Consider the following 21,253-nt stretch of genomic DNA (forward strand, 5'->3'; position numbering starts at 1 on the left):
CATCCTCGAGATAACAGCACATCATCATTGCCAAAAACAAAAGGACTGTGAGAATTTTCCACCTTGTGGTTTGATTTTCTGAATTTGCTGTCTATATTCTTTCTCACTTAAAACATAAGATTGATTTTATCAATCTTTAAATCGTTATTGAGTGTATGTATTTGGGGCTTTTGAACAGTTGTAGTTAAAATACCTTAGTAACCCTTTCCTTGCTCTTGGTGAACTTAATTGTGTTACTCTAAATAGAGATCTTTTCTGTTAATGATACAACCTAATGTGTTTTGCCCCTGTCCTGAATAGAACATTAATCAGGCAAATCATCCATTTGGCAGTCTTATTGGAAATTTTTACATTTTGGGAGGTTAAATCATAACATAATGAGCAAATCCCTCCAGGAACCAGATTTAAATACAATACATTAAATACAGGATGACATTAACCTGAGATTTAGCAAAGATGTATATTTATTACCAGTGTATGTAAGACCTTATTTCAGCAATTAACGATAAGAATTGTGATGTCCCCACATTCTGCTCCCTTTAACTAAATATACTCACCAATAGTATCAATGCTGGCATGTAACAATTCGTTCAATGTGGCAGCCTTTCCTATATTAATTGATCCCATGGTCCTTCTGGGCTTATCAAAGGGTCATTTGCATTTTCCAGAACAGCATCTCAACTTGCAAGCAGCTCTCATTGGCACACAGGTGAGGCCTTGTCTCAGAACCAATTAGTACCAAACTAGGAAAAGAAAGCACATAAAACGTTAAACACTATTTTGCCAATACAGTACTCAAATCTTATTTCCAGTTCTAAAGTTTGAAGGGCCTCTATCATTGCTCACTTTATATTTTAAAGCATCATGTCAGGGGAGCCCAAGAGGAGGTATTTGCGTAAACATCCTAATCTTAAAGTTCTCAATTCCCTCAAAGGCTTTGCCCCTGTCTATTTCTGTAATCTGTTCCAGTACTACACACCTCCAATATATTTGTACTCCTTTAACTCAGGCCTCTTTTACATCTCCAATTATAATTGTACCAATAATGGGGGCCATGTCTTCAACTGCTAAGATCCAAAGCTCTAGAAATCCCTCTCCATTTCTCTCCTAACCTCGGTCACACTCTCTTCCCTTCAGTCACTTCTTAGAACTCATGTGTGTGACCAATAAGCTTTCAGTCATCAGATGTAATACTCCCAGCTGTGACTTGGTGTCTTTCTTTGATTTAATATGTCCCTTAAGTGCCTTTTGTTACATCCTGGTAAAGACATCATGAAAATTATTCCAAATTCTGCCCCTCATGACATTCCTCCCTCGTGTCATCAGAAACAGAGACAGTTCATTGCCAATGCTTTATGACAGTTGTCACTGAAGACCCCTGAGTTCCTCCAGCAATTTCTGCTTTTGTTTCAGATTTTCAGCACCTGCAGGGCTTTATTATTATTTTCTGGTAATTCTGTCATACTTGTGTGTGGTACGGTAGCACAGTGGTTAACATTGCTACCTCACAGCGCCAGAGACCCGGGTTCAATTCCCACCTCAGGCAACTGTCTATGTGGAGTTTGCACATTCTCCCTGTGTCTGTGTGGGTTTCCTCTGGGTGCTCCGGTTTCCTCCCACAGGTTAGGTGAATTGGCCATGCTAAATTGCCCGTAGTGTTAGGTGAAGGGGTAAATATAGGGGAGTGGGTCTGGATGGGTTGCTTTCGGAGGGTCGGCGTGGACTTGTTGGGCCGAAGGGCCTGTTTCCACACTAAGTAATCTAAATGTAGCTGTACTAATTGTTATCATGAGTTAAATATTCCTGTCATCTAATAATCATACCTCTTCCATAGATAATCTACAGTGGTACATCCACTAATGCTATATAGATCCAAAATAAAAGGAAATTCAAAGCAAGAGTGCTATCAGCAAGCCATCACAAAACACCCCTTACCCAGCACCAAACACTAGTAGAAATGACAAATACCACAGGGTGAGAGAAAGTGAGGAGTGCAGAGGCTGGAGATCAGAGTCGAGAGTGGAAAAGCACAGCAGGTCAGGCAGCATCCGAGGAGCAGGAGAATCGACATTGTGGGCATAAGCCCTTCATCAGGAATGAGGCTTGTGGGCCGAGGGGGTGGAAAGATAAAAGAGAGGGGGTGGGGGTGGAGCTGGGGGGGGGTGAAGGTAGCTGAGAATGCAATAAGTAGATGAAAGTGGGGGATTAGGTGATGAGTTGGAGAGGATGGTGGAGCAGATAGATGGGAAAGATATCCACTGAGGTCATGCAGGACCTGGGCTTCCTCCATCGCCAAACACTAACCACCCGATGCCTGGAGGAAGAACGTCTCATCTTCCATCTTGGGACCATGCAACCCCACGGTATCAATGTGGAGTTCACCAGTTTCATCATTTCCCCTCCCCCACCTTATCCCTATCCCAAGCCTCCAACTCGTCACTGCCCTCTTGACCTGTCCATCATCTTTCCTATCCATCCGCTCCACCTTATCACCTTCTCCCCAGCTTCATCTACCTATCTCATTCCCAGCTACCTTGTACCCAGCCCCAACCCCCCCCCCCCCCCCCCCCCCCCCTCCCATTTATCTCTCAGGTCCCCAGCCCACAAGCTTCATTCCTGATGAAGGGCTTTTCCAGCACCACACTCAACAAAAACCACAGGGTACCAGGAGTAGGTATCTGGGAAAATACTATGGCTTTGTGTCCTGCTCCAGATCCGCCCTCTCAGGAGGGTGTGAAAGATTACACAGCACTATTTTGAAGGGCAACTATCCCTTTCTTCAAGCAATTACCACAATGAAACTAGTTATCTGATCACATTATTTGTTGTGGGAGATGGCATGGTAGCTCAGTGGTTAGTACTGCTGCCTCACAGCACCTAGGACCCACGTTCGATTCCAGCCTCGGGCGACTATCTGTGTGGAGTTTGTACATTCTCCCCATGTCTGCGTGGGTTTCCTCCGGGTGCTCCAGTTCCCTCCCAGTCCGAAGATGTGCAGGCTAGGTGAATTGGCCATTCTAAGTTGTGCACAGTGTTCGGAGGTGCAATAGTCAGTTGTAAATGCAGAGTAATGTAATGGGTCTGGGTGGATTTGTTGGCCCTGTTTCCACATTGTAGGGATTCTGTGATAACATTACTACATAGATTACACTTTAAATTGTAAAGCATTTTGTAGCATTAGAACATAGAACAATACAGCACAGAACAGGCCCTTCGGCCCACGATGTTATGCCGAACATTTGTCGTAGCTTAAGCACCCATCCATGTACCTATCCAATTGCCGCTTAAAGGTCACCAATGATGCTGACTCTGCCACTCCCACAGGCAGCGCATTCCATGCCCCTCTCTGGGTAAAGAACCTACCCCTGACATCCCCCCTATACCATTCACCCTTCACCTTAAATTTATGTCCCCTTGTAACATTCTGTTGTACCTGGGGAAAAGTCTCTGACTGTCTACTCAATCTATTCCCCTGATCATCTTATAAACCTCTATGAAGTCACCCCTCATCCTTCGCCGTTCCAATGAGAAAAGGCCTAGCACTCTCAATCTATCCTCATACGACCTATTCTCCATTCCAGGCAACATCCTGGTAAATCTCCTCTGCACCCTCTCCAAAGCTTCCACATCTTTCCTAAAGTGAGGCGACCAGAACTGCACACAGTACTCCAAATGGGCCTTACCAAGGTCCTGTACAGCCACAACATCACCTCACGACTCTTGAATTCAATCCCTCTGCTAATGAACGCTAATACAACATCGGCCTTCTTACAAGCTCTATCCACCTGAGTGGCAACTTTCTAAGAGCTATGAACATAGACCCAAGATCCCTCTGCTCCTCCACCTTACTAAGAACCCTACCGTTAACCCTGTATTCCGCATTCTTATTTGTCCTTCCAAAATGGATAACCACACACTTGAACTCCATCTGCCACTCCTCAGCCCAGCTCTGCATCATATCTAAGTCCCTTTGCAGCCGACAACAGCCCTCCTCACTATGCACAACTCCACCAATCTTCGTATCATCTGCAAATTTACTGACCCACCCTTCAACTCCCTCTTCCAAGTCATTAATAAAAATTACAAACAGCAGAAGACCCAGAACTGATCCCTGCGGAACTCCACTTGTAACTGGGCTCCAGGCTGAATATTTACCATCTACCACCACTCTCTGACTTCGAACGGTTAGCCAGTTCTCTATCCAACTGGCCAAATTTCTCACTATCCCATGCCTCCTAACTTTCCGCATAAGCCTACCATGGGGAACCTTATCAAATGCCTTACTAAAATCCATGTACACTACATCCACTGCTCTACCCTCATCCACATGCTTGGTCACCTCCTCAAAGAATTCAATAAGACTTGTAAGGCAAGATCTACCCCTCACAAATCCGTGCTGGCTGTCCCTAATCAAGCAGTGTCTTTCCAGATACTCATAAATCCTATCCCTCAGTACCCTTTCCATTACTTTGCCTACCACCGAAGTAAGACTAACCGGCCTGTAATTCCCGGGGTTATCCCTATTCCCTTTTTTGAACAGGGGCATAACATTTGCCACTCTCCAGTCCCCTGGTACCACCCCCGTTGACAGTGAAGACGAAAAGATCATTGCCAATGGCTCTGCAATTTCCTCTCTTGCTTCCCACATAATCCTAGGATATATCCCGTCAGGCCCGGGGGACTTGTCTCTCCTCAAGTTTTTCAAAATGCCCAACACATCTTCCTTCCCAACAAGTATCTCCTCTAGCTTACCAGTCCATTTCATACTCTCCTCTTCAACAATATGGTCCCTCTCATTTGTAAATACTGAAGAAAAGTACTCATTCAAGACCTCTCCTATCTCTTCCGACTCAATACACAGTCTCCCACTACTGTCCTTGATCGGACCTACCCTCGTTCTCGTCATTCTCATGTTTCTCACACACGCATAAAATGCCTTGGGGTTATCCTTGATCATACCCGCCAAAGATTTTTCATGCCCTCTCTTAGCTCTCCTAATCCCTTTCTTCAGCTCCCTCCAGGCTATCCTGTATCCCTCCAACGCTCTGTTTGAACCTTATTTCTTCATCCTTATGTAAGCCTCCTTCCTCCTCTTTACTAGACATTCAACCTCACTCGTCAACCAAGGTTCCCTCATACGACCATCTCTTTCCTGCCTGACAGGTACATACATATCAAGGACACATCATATCTGTTCCTTGAAAAAGTTCCACATTTCCACGACATCCTTCCCTGACAGCCTATGCTCCCAACTTATGCTCCTCAGATCCTGTCTTGCAGCATCGTATTTACCCTTCCCCCAATTGTAAAACCTGCCCTGTTGCACGCACCTATCTCTCTCCATAACCAAGGTGAAAGTCACAGAATTGTGGTCACCATCACCAAGATGCTCACCCACTAACAAGCCCATCACTTGTCCCGGTTCGTCACCAAGTACCAAATACAATATGGCTCCCCTCTGATCGGACAATCTACATACTGAGTTAGACACACTGCACAAACACCGCCCCGTCCAAACTACTTGATCTAAAGAGCTTCCAATCAATATTTGGGAAGTTGAAATCGCCCATGGCTACTACCCTGTGGCTTCTCCGCCTTTCCAAACTCTGTTTCCCAATCTGTTTCTCCACATCTCTGCTGCTATTGGGGGGCCTATAGTAAACACCCAACAAGGTTACTGCTCCTTTCCTATTTCTGACTTCAGCACATACTACCTCCAAAGGCAGATCCCCATCGAACTGCCTTTCTGCAGCCATTATACCATTTCTAATTAGCAACGCCACACCCCCTCCTTTTTTACAACCCTCCCTAATCTTACTGAAACATCTGTAACCAGGAACCTCCAACAACCATTCCTATCCCTCTTCTATCCACGTTTCCATGATGGCCACAACATCGTTGTCCCAAGTACCGATCCACGCCTTAAGTTCACCCACCTTATTTCTGATACTCCTTGCATTGAAGTATACACACTTGAACCCATCTCTGTGTCTGCAAATATTCCCTGTCAGTGCTACCTTCTCCACAGCCTCCCTACATTCTTGGACATCCTGAAAAACAGCTAACCTACTTGCTGGACTACAAGTCCGGATCCCATCCCCTTGCCAAATTAGTTTAAACCCCCCCGAAGAGTGCTCGCAAACCTATTCCCAGGATATTGGTGCCCTTCTGGTTCAGGTGCAACCTGTCCTGCTTGTACAGGTCCCACCTTCCCCAGAATGCAGTGCAATTGTCCAAATACCTGAAGCCCTCCCTCCTTCACCATCCTTGCAGCCATGTGTTCAACTGCACTCTCTCCCTATTCCTTGCCTCACTGTCACGTGGCACCGGCAACAACCCAGAGATGACGACTCTGTCCGTCCTAACTTTTAGAAAGCTGTGGTCATGAAAGACATCATATAAATGCAGATATTTTCCTCTTTGGATTTTGTGGAGTATTATTCATAAACAGATACTGAGACACCCAGTCAAGACACTCCTGAATATGCCTTGTGCCAAAGATCTCATGATAGGCTTTAGGCAAATTTCTGAAGATGGAATGTTCCATATCTTTGCAGTTGACCTTTTCTGCACAAGTCAGCTTATCGTAATTAAAGGATCTTTCTCAGTTGCACTGTGATTGAAATAGTACATGCCAGAATTTCTCTGCAGAGATTAAACTCACAGCCAAATCCGATTTGACAGCATCGGCCTAGCATTACGTTCTTATCTTGTAACTTAAGGCCCAGCTCTTCCAGTCAGCACTGACAATGCACACAGCAACACTGGCCACAAAGACTTCTGCGATGTGACCCTCTGTGCAGACATCCCAGGAGAAGGAGGCTACTGAGCTTAAGGTAAGATAGATGACAACCAAACACACGCCCAGAAGAACAGATGATGAGACTGGCTTGATATTCTCAAGAATGAGAGGTGATCGCTTTGAAAGCTACAAGATTCTTCCAGGGCTCGACAAAGTAAGGACATTGTTTTGGAGCAAGGGCCTCAATGTTTGAAGATTGATGGTTTCCTGATTGCTCCTGGATCAGGCCGCTCTCCCAGGTGACCCACATCATTTCCCCTACCTTCCCCAAAACAGAGTGAGCTAAGCAGAGGAGATTGAAGCCCCAGCAAGCACTCAAAGACTGCTGACCTTTGAACTTTTTTTTTCTAGGTTATATATTAAGAAGGACTTTAATATTAACTATTACCTTATTACCTTATTTTTCTACCTATTCTATGAAGGCCTGTAATGCTTAACTATTTAAACGTTGTTTCTTTTACTACTTTTGTACCTAAGGTGGTGCCGTGTGGTGACATTAGACACTTTTCACTGTATTCCCCTATTTGAGTACATGTGACAATAAAATCTAAATCTAAAAAGAGGGAGCACACGTATTAAAGTGTCACTTCCCATTCAATGATCTAGAAAGTCAGAGCAGGCTGGAGCAGCTGAAAGCTTTGTTCAGTTTCATCATTCTCCCCATTCCCAAATCTCTATTAATAAAACAATACACCACCAGTACCTCTTCCCATGAGGAGACTGCAAACAAACCTTCAGCACCTTCAATAGAATCATAGAACCACAGAATCCTTACAGTGCAGATAGATGCATTCGGCCCATCAACAATGTTCTGAAGAACATCCCCACCTAGACTCACCTCCCCCACCTTAACCCTGTAACCCTGCATTTGGCATGGACAATCCACCTAGTATATACCCCCGAGACACTACAGACAATTTAGCAAGGCCAAGCCAATAACCTGCACATCTTTGGACTATGGGAGGAAATCAGAGCACCTGGCAGAAACTCATACAGACACATTTTAATCATCGTAACTCACTGTGTAAAACACATTCTCACCCCCCTGTTGATTAATTTGTTGATTACTATGAATTTGTGATGGTTAAGTTTTTTTCCTTTCCATAGGAAGGAGGTGGATAAGCAGCTCTCAGGCTGATCTGAAGAGGCAGCTTCAGCTGAACGGAATGGACATCCACTGGATCACATGCAAATTTTCTCCATTTAAAACCTGGAAAGACTGAAGCCATTGTCCCTCCTCGCTAGCGAACCAATTCCATCTGTCTCCCAGGCAACAACCTAACACTTAGCCAGTCTCTTCACAACAATGATGTTACATTCGATTCCAAGTTGAGCTCCCAAACTCATTTCCATTTTATCACTGTGACTGTCCATTCCCACCTCTACAACACCACCCAACATCCACCCCATCACAGCTCACTTACTGTTGAAATCCTCAAGGAGACCTCTGTTATCTCTGGAATGGATTATCCCAATGTACTCCTGGTTTGAGTCCATATTCCACCCTCTGTAAATGTCAGGTCATCTCAAGCTATAGTGTCCTTGTCTTAACTCACAGCAAGTCCCATTTCCGTGTCACCCTGTGCTTCATGGCCTACCCTGACTCCAGGTCGAACAACGCTTTGCCTTTCCAATTCCGATCTTGTTTCTACATTCCTCCATGGCTTCGCCTCTCCCTAACTCTGTAATTCCCTCCATTTAAAAGGTTCTCCCAATAAAGCAAATGGTAACTGTGCAAAATCTGCCCCCTAGTAAATCTGTGATCGATAGAAGAAATTTTGTTCATTGGTTTATTTTTCAATTCATTCTTGAGATGTGGACTGGGTCAGCAGCGTCAACCACATTGCTGAGTCTGGAGTCACATGTAAGCCAGACCAGGCGGGATGGCAAATCTTCGCTCCCCTAAAGAACATTTGTAGTGAACCAGATGAATTCTTACGACAATCAACAATGATTACATCGTCGCCATTAGGTCAGCTTAACTCAAGATATTTACTGAGCTGAATTCAAAGTCCACTATCGGCCATGATGGGATTCAAAATCCCTCAGAACATTTACTTGGGATTTTAGATTACTACGCTAATGACATTAAGGCTTTGCCTCCCCCTCCCCATTGGGTTTTTAATTTGGCTTGTTTAAGTAGATTTAAATGTCTGTCAGTGTTGCTCAGTACAAAATACAATTAGCAAACAGGAAATAACTGAGGTGTGAGTAGATTGAGAGTGTTTATTGAAACCTTTCCATTTCTATCTGTTGAATCAGTTAATAGTCACATCACTATAGCCACTGCAGAGCACATCGGTTCTAGATGATGCAGACCCTAATCCATGAATGGTAACCAGACCCAAATCCATGACCCTATAGCTGAGTTGGCTGGTCATAGCCTCAGGAGGAAAGTTAGAAAAAGATTATTGATCGAATCCCCTATCGCTATAAATGGTGAACAGATAGGAATTCAGGATGGAATGTTATCTCCCTCATGCCAGGGTTAAGGATGTCACTCACACTCTTGAGGTTATTTGGGGGGCAGTGGGGTGGGCAGTGACATAGATGGAGAGAGGGCTAAGATTGTGCAGGCAGATTTAAGGAAACTGGCCTGGAGCTCATTCACTTTCTTTGTTGCTTTTTACTTTTGGTTTTTCTTTTGGCTCTCGCTTTCTTTTTTCCCCTCTTAAAAGCCTTTTCAGCATCTTCGGCAAGGAGACAGTGAGCCCGGACTCCCAGCAAGGCTTCACAATGTAGGAACCAGATTACTCCCTAAAGGATACACTGGTGTAAAAAATAAGAGGACAGAGCAGATGTGTGACTGAAGAGATGGTGCAGGTGAGAGGGCTTTAGGATCTGTGGAATCTGTGACTGGGGGAGATAGGAACCGTACCAGCCAGAGAGATGGGGAGGGCTTTAACTAAGTTGACTGGGGTTGGGTCCCATGATCCAACATTAGAGAGGAAAATCAAGGCAACAAAGAATGGAGAGCACTGGACTATGAACATAAGAAATAAATGCAGGGGTAGGATATTCACCCTGTCAAGTCTGTGCTGCCATGCAATAAGCACATGATGATATTTCCCTGATCCCAATTCCTCTTTGTGTGCCAGCTCCTCATAACCCTCGACTCCTTACATTTCAAAAATCCATCTCTCTCTTCAAATACATGCAGTCAATTAGTCAGCCACCACAAGGAATCTCCTCTGCAAGATGTCATCCACATAGCAACTGCATCTCAGCTCCTGGCCTGGAGCTCATTCACTTTCTTTGTTGCTTTTTACTTTTGTTTTTTTTTTTTGGCTCTTGCTTTCTTTTTTACCCTCTTAAAAGCCTTTTCAGCATCTTCGGCAAGGAGACAGTGAGCCCGGACTCCCAGGGAGCCCAAGGGAATAGTGAACCCTCAGAGAACCCGCGATAGCAGCGAGTGAGAGATGGCACTTGGCTGAGGTGACTTTGACGTCGGTGGGCTCCGTGCAGGACTCGAGGTGATGACAGTGGTACCAGTTTTCAAGATGGCAGTGATGGCAGGGTTGGTCAGCGGAGAAGGTGGTATCTCCAGTCGGGTCAGAATCGGGAATGTTGGGCTTCAGCTGTAGTGATGCAGTAGGCCTGAATCGGTAATCGGATTGACAGGAGCAGCGGGTACATCAGGTGCTCCTGGCAGCACAGCAAAGGTGGCCCTGGTGGAAGTTACCTGGAATGAACTGAGGTGCAGAGGAGTTGGAGAGCCTAGACCCTGTTGCACCCATTCCCCTGTCGATGTCGAGTGGGGCACAGGTGGGGAGGAAGAACTGTTTTTGCTTGTATTCTGTTTGTGTCTTTGTATCTTCTGCAACTCAATGTGTTGCCGCAGCATGGCAATATATTACACTTTTGACTGTATTTGTTCAGAATTCCAGATATTCACTGCATTGAAGAAATTCCTTTGTATCTTAGATTTAAATGGATGTCTCCTTATTCCATAACTATGTCCCTTAGCTCGAGTTTAGTCCACTAGTGGAAACATCTTCTCAACATCTATCTTGTCAAACCCCTTCAGAAGCTCTCATGTTTCAAAAGGATCACCCCTCGTGCTTCTAAGTGCTAACGAATAAAGGTCTAACCTGTTCAGCCATTCTTGCTAAGTCCACCCATTCATCTCAGGAATCAACCGCTGTGGAGAAGCTCACAAATCTTTTCTGAACCGACTCCAATGACAAGACATCCTTTCTTAAGTACGGGCACCAAAACTGTACACAGCACACCAAGTAGGGGCCTGACCAATACCTTGTAAATTATAACAAGACTTAAGAGAAGGTGAGGACTTCAGATGCTGGAGATCAGTCAAAAAGTATGGCACTGGAAAAGCACAGTGGGTCAGGCAGCATCCGAGGAGCAGGAGAGTCATCTGTCCTGCTCCTCGGATGCTGCCTGACCCGCTGTGCTTTTCCAGCGCCACATGTTTTGACTGTAACAAGACTTAAACAGGGCCATTGTTAAACTTCAAGCCCTAAGCAATAAAGACCCAAATTCAATTTTCCTTCTTAATTACTTACTGCACCTGTATGTTATCTTTCTCATGTTTCATGCACAAGAACACACACATCGCTCCGCGCTGCACGTTTTTGGGAGTACCTTTTCATTTAAGTAAGGGACTGCCTTTTGATTCTTCCCAACAAAAGACATTGACCTCACACTTTCCTCGATTAAACACCATCTGCCTCAGTCTGCCTATTTCAATCCTGCTGCTGATTCTTTCTGTTCTCATTCACCACATGGCCTCACCTATTTTTCTATCACCAGTAAAATTGGATACATTACACTCTGCCCTTCCAAGTCATTAATATATAGTAATTAATTGAGGCCTTATGTCTGATCCTTGTGGCAATCTGCTAATTACATCTTTCTAACCTGAGAATGACCCTTTTATGCAGATTCTGTGTACTAACCAACCCTCAATCCATGCTAATACATTATCCCCCAATGCTATGAGCTCTTGGCTTATGCAATAATATCTTATCTGGCACCTAATTAATCTGGAAGTCCACAAAAACTACACCTACTATTTCCCCTTTACCAATTCTGCTTGTTATATGCTCTAGCTAATTTGACACATTATTTCCCTTTCACAAAACTATACTGTCTCTGATTGTGTGTGAAGCTTTCCTAAATGTCCTACTATTTTTTCCAAATAATGGATTTTAACATTTTCCCAATAACAGATGTTAGGCTAATTGTCCTATAGTTTCCTGCTTTCTGTCTCCCTCTCTTTTGAACAGGGGCATCACATTAACGGGTTTTCCAATCCACTGAAACCCTCCCAGCATTCAAAGAATTCTGGAATATTCTGGACAGTATTTCCATTATCTTTGCAGCCATTTAATTTTGCTTAAGAAATCGTTAAAGTGGCAGTATTGATTGAGTAGAATATAAGAGTGCTGGAAAGAGAGAATGTCATCAAATTATCAAGGACAGAGGCTATTTAGTTAAAACGAGCAAACAATAAATAGAGGTACTAGTATTTGGGAGATTCTATAGATCATCACCTAGCAGGAAAGATAGAGAACAAATTTACAAGGAAATTACAGCAAGGTAAAAAAGTACTGAATTTGATTTACTTATCCTAATAGAACCTGGAATAGTAATAAGAACACAAGAATAAGCAGAAATAAGCTATTTTCAGCTTGTGCTTGTTCCTCCCATCAATAAAGTCAAGGCTGATAAGATTATGGCTTCTAGTCCACTTTCCTGTTCATCCCTTATGACCCCTGGCTTCCATGTCAATCAACATCTCAGTATTGGAAGCTGGGTCATTGACCATATTCAAGGCTATCTGGGAAAAAGAATTCAGACTAAAAACCCTCAGCGACAATAGTTTTGTCCTAACCTCTGGACTAAATGGAAAATCCCTTATTTTTAAACAGTTGGAAACTAATAGTGTAAAACGTTGAGAGGGTCAAGAGCTTCTTGAATGTATTCAGGAGAATTATTTTGATCAGTGCGTTTCTGACCCAAAGAGGAAAAAGGCACTTTTGGATCTGATTCTGGAGAATGAGGTCAAGTAGATCATGCGGAACATTTAGGAGATAGTGATCATAATATCATGTGTGAATAAGCTATTAGAGATGGCAAAAAGCAATCCAGATTCAAAGTAATTAATGGGGAGCTGGCCAATTTCAGCAGGCGAGCATGGATTTAGCCAATGGAAGCAAGGGTTGGGAAGCAAAACTGTAACCATGTAAAACAGGAACAATGGACTGTCTTCAAAGAGGCCTCGGTTCGCGTACAGATCATATACTTTTCCATAATGAGAAGTACAGAAGAAACAAAGCCAGGGCTCTCTGGATGATGAGCAATAGAGAGTAAGATGAACTGGTTGAAAAGGTCATGCAGGACAGATGTCAAGTCGATAATATAAGTGAGAAGCAGGAAACAGCTGGACAGTCAAGTGCAGTATAGCTCTTCCCCCCCACCCTTGCCCAGAAACAGCAAGGCATCACAGTAAAGGCAGAACTGGACAGATTGATCGCCACAGTTGAAGACACGTGGTTTGAATATCATCTCATTAGTTTGAATAAACAGCTCCAACCACACATGCTTACTCTGAACGGACATGACAGTACAATGAAATGTAAACAAATTATAAAATCCATGTTAGATTATCGCAGTGTGCCCAAAGATGTCAACTGTTCACCAGAAGGTGTATATCCAACATTGGAGTTTCAGAAATCTGCCAATTAACTCTGCTTCTGACCTTCTGACAGGTCTTCCTTTAAAAAGAAAAACAAAAAGGAGTTCAAGTTCTGAGCAGCTTTGTGGGTTCCAGACCGGGCTTTCATACAAAAGGAAATTGGGGAATATGGCACTGGAAAAGCACAGCAGGTCAGGCAGCATCTGAGGAGCAGGAGAGTTAACATTTCGGGCATAAGCTCTTCATCCTGCTCCTCAGATGCTGCCTGACCTGCTGTGCTTGTCCAGCACCACACTCTCGACTCTGATCTCCAGCATCTGCAGTCCTCACTTTCTCCAGGTATCGGGGGATATCAGAAATTCCAGTTAATACAGCACTTCAGCAGTAGGTAACATGAAGTTATCATAAGTAGGAAGATTAGGAATGGGCTAATTAGAGTCCACAAAGACTATTTTACACAGGCAGAGGCAGAGGGTATGGTTAAACTAGGAAATGAGAACCTGACACCTGTCCTTACCTAGGGGGATGTCGCCAAAGTCATAATGAAGAACAGCAGATCGTTAGAACACTGACTGGGTAATCATCACTTAAAAATAGAGAGGCTGACTGTATTTAAATTTGATAAATCAACAGGACCAGGCCAGATGCATTACTGAATACAGAGGAAAGCAGGGGTAGAAATTGCAGAAATACTGGCTGTAATTTTCCAATTCTCCTCAGACACAGGAACACTACCAGAAAAATACTATTTCTTTCAAAATATAAAGCGTTCAAGGAAATACTTGGCATACCAAGTCAGTTTAATCTTGGTGATAGTAGAAGTTTTCAGAAATAATAACCTGCGGCAAAATTAAAAGTAACTTGGAGAAATGTAGATTAATTCAGGAAATCATTATGGCTTTGTTAAAGATTAATTTTGTGTTTATTTGATTTGATTGAGATTTTTGACGTGGTAAAGAGAGAGGGCAGATGAATCACTAAGGTGGCCATGGACGTCCAAAAGCATCTCAAAGTGAACACTACAAGCATGTCAGCAAAATGAAAGCCCATGAAGTAAGTGGATTAGTGATAGTATGGATATGAAGGTTGCAGAATGGCAGCAAGCAGAGTCATGGTCTCAATTTTCCAACTTAGAATGTATATAATGGGGTTGCCCAGGAGTCAGGGTTAATACCGCTGCTTTCTTTTGATCTGTATTAATAACCTTGACTTGGATATGCAGTCTGCAATTTCAAAATGCAAAGTTGACACAAAACCTGCAAGTATCATGAATCGTGAGGAAGATAATGGGTTGGTTCAATGGGCAGTTACACAGCAGCTGAAATTTAACTCTCGCAAAGTGATGGATTTTGGCAAGAAGAGCAAGGGTAGGCAGTATAAAATATAGCATACAATATTAAATGGGTGTACCTGGGTTTACAGGTGCACAGGTCAGTGAAGCTGACAGGGCAGATTGAGAAAGTGAGTATCAAGACATTGGAATGACGTCCTTGAAAAATACAGGAGTGGGGCAGAAAAGGAAGGAGGTTCTGGTGAAGCTGCATAAAAACACTGGTTGCATCTCAACTGGAGCATTGTGTTTGATTTTGGGTGCCACACATGAAGGAGGACGTGAAATTGTTACAGAGGGTTCCAGAAAAGCCAACAGCGTTGGCTTCATGAAACTTCATGAATGTTGATAGATTAGGATTAGAGAAACTAGGCTATTTTCCTTTGAGAAAAGGAGGATTTAGAAGAAATTTGATAGAGTTGTTCAAAATCAATTGGAGTCTCTGCAGAGTAGACAGAGAAAAACTGTTCCCACAGGCCCAAGGCTGAAGAAACAGGGGACACCGATTTAAGATGAATATTAAAAAAACTAAAGGTGACATGAGAAAATACTTTCTTTTAAAAGAAACAGCTCTTATGATAAGAGCTTCAGAGAGAACTGGATAATTGTCCAAATGGAAAAGCATTGCAGAGCAGTGGGAAAAGGCGAGGGAGTGGGATTTGTCTAGTTGCACTTGCATATTGCTAGCATGGACAGAACAGGCTGAATGGCCTGTGCCACAACCAGATCAAGATTCTACATTAATAAATCTGTGTTAAAATCAGAGAGAAGGTGAAGTACTAACCATCCAGTTAGTGTGGGGGAGCAAGGGACTGCAGTGTTAGATCATCAGGAAAGGACATAGCTGTTGATTCTCTTTTTACAAAGCTTCCTGGGGACATCATCTGGACAAATGAGCAATGACAGCAGTACATATTGCTTTATGACATTCCTCAACACGATCTCTGGCCAGGGTCCAGGCTAACATTAGGAACTTGCCTGATCTTCCAGTCAGAAGGTGGACTGAAAACAGAACTATCATTCAATGCCTCGATTCAGACCACCAGTTTCTGCAGATACTAAGCACTTGCATGGTTTAGAGATTCAAAAGTAATTCCCCAGGGTGTAGCTGACTTTGTGCGGAGGGTGGGTGAGTGTCGGATGAATTACACAGCTGCCAGGACAAGTGGTCTCAAAATCTCAAATTTGGAAATGAACTGCTGTCTTTTTTGGCAGTGTAAATACGATGACAAACTGGCAACAGTGACTGCAGTGTGTATTTCTAGGCCCATATGCAGCCAGTTTCAGATCAAACTTTTGCTACACATAAAGGGCAGACACTGAAAATGAAACTTTTTTCTGTAAAATTGACCTAAAAATATTCAACAGGCTAGAACTCCTGGAAAGGTTTGCTAATTTTGCTTCATTGCTCTTCCACATCCATAAGAAAGTTTGTCAGTTCAGAAAATAAATGCACTTACCAGGTGCAAGAGACTGTTTCATCCCCCATGCCACTGTCCAAGGGAGCAGCATGTTTCCTAACTCCCCCAGTTGTATTGATGTATTGAAGCTCATAGACTTTAAACTCTTTCTACTCGTTGCTAAGCTGCTGCATCATGTGATGTCACGATCTAGGCATGTCAATTATGTAAGCTAAAGTGAGCACCAGAAGACTCAATTTGTGCTCAAAATAGTTTGACAGAGAAAGACACAAACACTGACTCACAGCCCACTAACATCCCGTGAGTGAAACAGATCAGGACAGGCACAGTACAGGGGGAGGTAAATGGTGTACTCTCCTGCAAACTGATACCTAACATTTTACATACAGCACTGCTGCATTTCAGTGAGTTACTCAAAGAACAAAGAGCTTCTCAACAGCTTGTAAATGATTAACCTTTCTCGTGGATGCAAGTAAGAGTCAAACACTGAAGTTATTTAGATACTCACACAGAAAAACATCACCCGTGCCTGTGGTCAGGCCTGCAGCTTTACTCCCCAGCCCAGTAAACATCCAGCTGGGGCATACTACAATTTCTTCACTTCTAAAGCTCTTGAAAAGTTTCTCATTAAGTATAAAAGACAACTGGTTCCTTTAGCGGGAGGTGTATTACTCAGAAGCCAATTAAAAAGCTCCTGTTGGAACAGGGGAACTTGAAATGCTAATTATATTCAGTTTAGCCCCAGACTCTCAACAGCATGAGAAGCAATGAGCTACAAATAGTGAATCTATTTTACAGGCATTCAAACCTTGTTTGTACAGATTATAAAGCTAAATGCCTTTTCACACATACACACACACATACATGCACACATACACACGCACAGAATTGTCAAATGGCCATTTTATGTTTATTTTATGACTGAATGGTAGTAACTAGGTAAACCGATGATTGAAATCATTGTTCAATCATTCAAACACCTCTTACTCCTGTTACATCCACCAAAATGAAACCTACTTTTTTCCCCAGTCTAGTGCTATTTTTTTGTGAGATTTATTTGACAATTTGCTGTCCATACGGGGAGCTCTCCAGCACTCAACCAGCAAGGTCCTTTTGATGCCAGTTTCTAGGGCATAGTGGTTAGCACTGCTGTCTCACAGTGCCAGGGACCTAGGTTTGATTACAATCTCGAGTGACTGTCTGTGTGGAGTCTGCACATTCTCCCTGTGTCTGTGTGGGCTTCCATTAGCTGCTCCGGTTTCTTCCCACAGTCCAATAAGTACAGGTTAGGGTAGATTGGCCATGCAATATTGTCCATAGTGTCCAGGGTTGGTAAGCTAGGTGAATTAGCCATGGGAAATGCAAATTTCCAAGGATAGGGTAGAGGGATGGATCTGGGTGGGATGCACTTTGCAGGGGCAGTGTGGATTCAATGGACTGCTTCCACACTGTAAGGATTCTATGATTTACGGCTTCTCTCACCTCCAAAGAATGGATCTAGATGTTCGGGACTAGGTTTTCGAAGCTGTTTATCAAAGGCAATTTGGATTCCAGTTAGAGAGGTGGAGCCATTCCTGAAAAATATATGTCCAGCTTCTCAGAAATGAGGAACGCCCATAGCCTGGAAATACCTAATGGCTCTTCCTCAATTTACCTCAACTTTTTAAGGTAAGAGGAGAAATATTTAAAAGGATCCTGACGGGCAAATTTTCACACAGAAGGTGGCTCACATGTGGAATGAGCTGCCTGTGGAAATGGTAGAACAGGTACAGTTACAATATTTAAAAGACATTTTGACAGGTACATGAACAGGAAAGGTTTAGAGGAATATACGCCAAATGCAGGCAAATGTGATTAGTTCAGTTTGGGAAACCTGGTCAGCATGGATGAGTTGAACCGAGAGTCTGTTTCTGTGCTGCATAACTCTATGACTCCTCTCTTCCCAAACATGACGTGAGTTTTACGCTCATGGACTCTTAAACTCAGTAAAGAATGCATGTACTGTCATTCCACAGAGTCATGATATTCTAGCATTACCTCTTCTTCCTTCATTCAATCCTATCGAAGTACAATTGACCACCTATAACCACCCAAAATGTGCTGTTAATTGATTCCTTCCTGGAATGCTGCCAGCGTTGAAAAGTCCAGCATTTTCTGCCCATCCCTGAAAGTCCTTGAATGAAGTGGCTTCATAGGACATTTCAAAGGACAGTTAGGAGCCAATCACATTGTTGTGGGTTTGGAGTCACATTTAGGTAAGGTAAGGAAGCAGATTCCTTTCCCTAAAGACAATTAGTGGTGCCATAAAACTATCTCTATATTCCAGATCTATTAATTGAATTGAATTATTATTCGTTGTCATGCTAGGATTTGAATCTTTGGAGCACTCAATGCTATAACGAAGAAAGTCTCCAAGAAGCAGTTTGGCAGGTTCTGTGGAGAGAGAAACACAGTTAACATCCGAAGAAGAGAGCCATACTGGACTCAAATACCTGATGAAGGGCTTTTGCCCGAAACGTTGATTCTCCTGCTCTTCGGATGTTGCCTGACCTGCTGTGCTTTTCCAGCACCACACTCTTGACTCTGATCTCCAGCATCTGCAGTCCTCACTTTCTCCTACTGGACTCAAACTCTGTTTCTTGCTCTCCCCAGATGTACTTGATAGCACTTCTTGTTTTTTTGGTTATTTCAGATGGCCAGCACATCTTATTCCTTGGAGCATTAGTCTGGGCCAACAGACCAATGGTATTTCCACTACACCCCTACCTTCTCCAATATTGTTCACGTATGAGCCTACTCTAATCAATAAATGCTATCAGTAATTTGACCTGGCTGTTAAGCAAGCTGTTTTGATATCCAGATTCTGGATCAGTGGTGCTGGAAGAGCACAGCAATTCAGGCAGCATCCGAGGACCTCGGATGCTGCCTGAATTGCTGTGCTCTTCCAGCACCACTGATCCAGAATCTGGTTTCCAGCATCTGCAGTCATTGTTTTTACCCTGTTTTGATATCCATCCTTGTGTATTCAGCAGTAGGTCAATCATCTCCTTGAGTGTGTGTCTGGAGCCCCTCTTCTACTGTCCTATGAATTTAGGACATCTCTTCCCCCTTTCCACCTCTTCCACCAAGTCATCCAATGCAGAGACTGAAAATCCTGGAGTCACAGGTTGCAACATTCCTCATTGTTTCCCAGGATAGGTTCACTTTCTGTGTGACACCCGACCCTTTCTACAGTGACAATGCACTCTCAATGAAGGGTAACTTTAATTAGTGCCCTGAAATTACCATTTTGGGCTCCCTGTTGATACATGGTCACCCCTTCACCTACTGAACTCAAGGAACACAGCCAAATTTATGAAACTATTTTCGCAATGTAACCATGTCAACCTTGGTACAATTCTGGCAAATGTACTTGTTCCAAGACCAATGGTGTGTGATTCTAAAACTGAACACAATATACCCAATGGGATCTGATCTTTACACGTGAAGCAATACCTCCTTACTGCGCATTCCAGCACATTTTAAAGATAATGACCAAAGGTTTTTAGTCTTTGTGTACACAAAGACTCCACAATCCTCATAGTGTCTAGTCTCTTCTCATTAAGAAAATATTCCATTTTGTCTTTCTTGGCTCCAAGTAAGTGACATCACACTTTCCCGCACTGAACCACGTCTGCCATAGTTTGCCCACTCACGTATCTATGTATGAATGTATCTAGAAAACAGTTGTCACAGTCTACCAATGGCTGGGAACTCTGCAGCAAAGAAGCTCACCTCCCGACTCCCAAAACCTACTCACCATCTACAAAGCATAAATCTGGAGGGTGATGAAATAATCTCCACTTGCTTGGAGGAATGCAGCCCTAACTACACAGAAGAAGCTCAACACCAAACAGCCCATTAAACTGGAACCAATCCATCCCCATTCAGCATTCACTCCCTCCATCACCAGTACACAGTGGCAGCAGAGTGGACCACTTACAAGGTGCACTGCAGTAACTAGTCAATGCTCCTTCGAGAGCACCTTCCAAACATGTGGCCATTACTGTCTAGAGGGTCAAAAGCAGCAGATACACTGAGTCACCACCATATACAAGCTCCCTTCTAAGCCACTCAGCATCCTAACTTACCATTCCTTAACTGTCAACAGCTAAAAATTCTGAAACTTTCTTCCGAACCACAATATGGGTCAGACTCAATCGAATCAATCGCAGCGGATCAGAAAAGCAGCTCACCACCAATGTCTCCAGGGAGATTAGGAATGGGAAATAAATAAAATAACTAGAGCTCAGTTGAATTTCACCTTTGTCAAATAATAACGTTAACTATTGCACAGTGATCAGGAATCTCAGGAAATTCTGTCTCTTTGAATGGTAAGTGTTCCGATTACTTGGATTGTCACACTAGTTGAGATGATCTACCCTCTGTATAGGTGCAGGAATCCTGTCTCAAACTTGAGGTGTCTTGGTCTGACATCAGTTGAGTCAGCAGATTAGCTGCTTTAAACTTATGCACAAGTTAGCTTCAGTCAAACATCCTACTAACCAGCGACTAGCTGCCTTACTCTTCATTTACTTGGTAGCGATACCTTTCACTTCCCTGCAGCAGTGCTCTCTTCTGTGAAGAAAGGCCACATGACTTCACAAAAACAATACACTACTGTGTTTTTCAAAGCACTTTCAGCATTTGATATAATCTTACTTACATGTGGCGGAAAATCGATTGGCTCCAGGTCTTTGCAACAATTTAGTAAGAACTTAATAAGATTTGGTTAAATAAAACAGCACTAAACCAACAAAAGCCACTATGTGTAAATCACAAGCTTGTGGTCATACACAATCATGAGTGAACATATGATTTTACCAGCAGTGAGTTTCCAGCTGACATTCAGCTCCTGGGCACATCAAGGGAGCTACTTTTAATGTTTTATACATGTGCCTCATTCTTGGGAAATGTTCTTCTGGCATGAGATGATGTTCTTGAACAATAATGGCAAATATCAACAACTAGGCAAAAAGTAGCAACTTTTACATTCAAAACTT

The 21,253-nt window shown here is 43.2% G+C and overlaps 1 protein-coding gene across 1 annotated transcript in view; it reads right to left on the bottom strand.

Moving 5' to 3' along the window:
- The window catches only part of rasgrp3 (RAS guanyl releasing protein 3 (calcium and DAG-regulated)), a 145,543-nt gene that overhangs the window by 80,482 nt on the left and 43,808 nt on the right, over positions 1 to 21,253 (bottom strand). The window contains exon 2 of the mRNA XM_043695504.2: positions 558 to 743. Coding sequence (XP_043551439.1) covers positions 558 to 627 — 70 coding nt within the window. The 5' untranslated portion in view covers positions 628 to 743. The remainder of the gene's footprint in view (positions 1 to 557; positions 744 to 21,253) is intronic.

The sequence above is a fragment of the Chiloscyllium plagiosum genome, unplaced genomic scaffold, assembly GCF_037043375.1.
Source record: "Chiloscyllium plagiosum isolate Xiang-an unplaced genomic scaffold, Cpla_swu_hap1 HiC_scaffold_10, whole genome shotgun sequence".
Taxonomy (NCBI): domain Eukaryota; kingdom Metazoa; phylum Chordata; class Chondrichthyes; order Orectolobiformes; family Hemiscylliidae; genus Chiloscyllium; species Chiloscyllium plagiosum.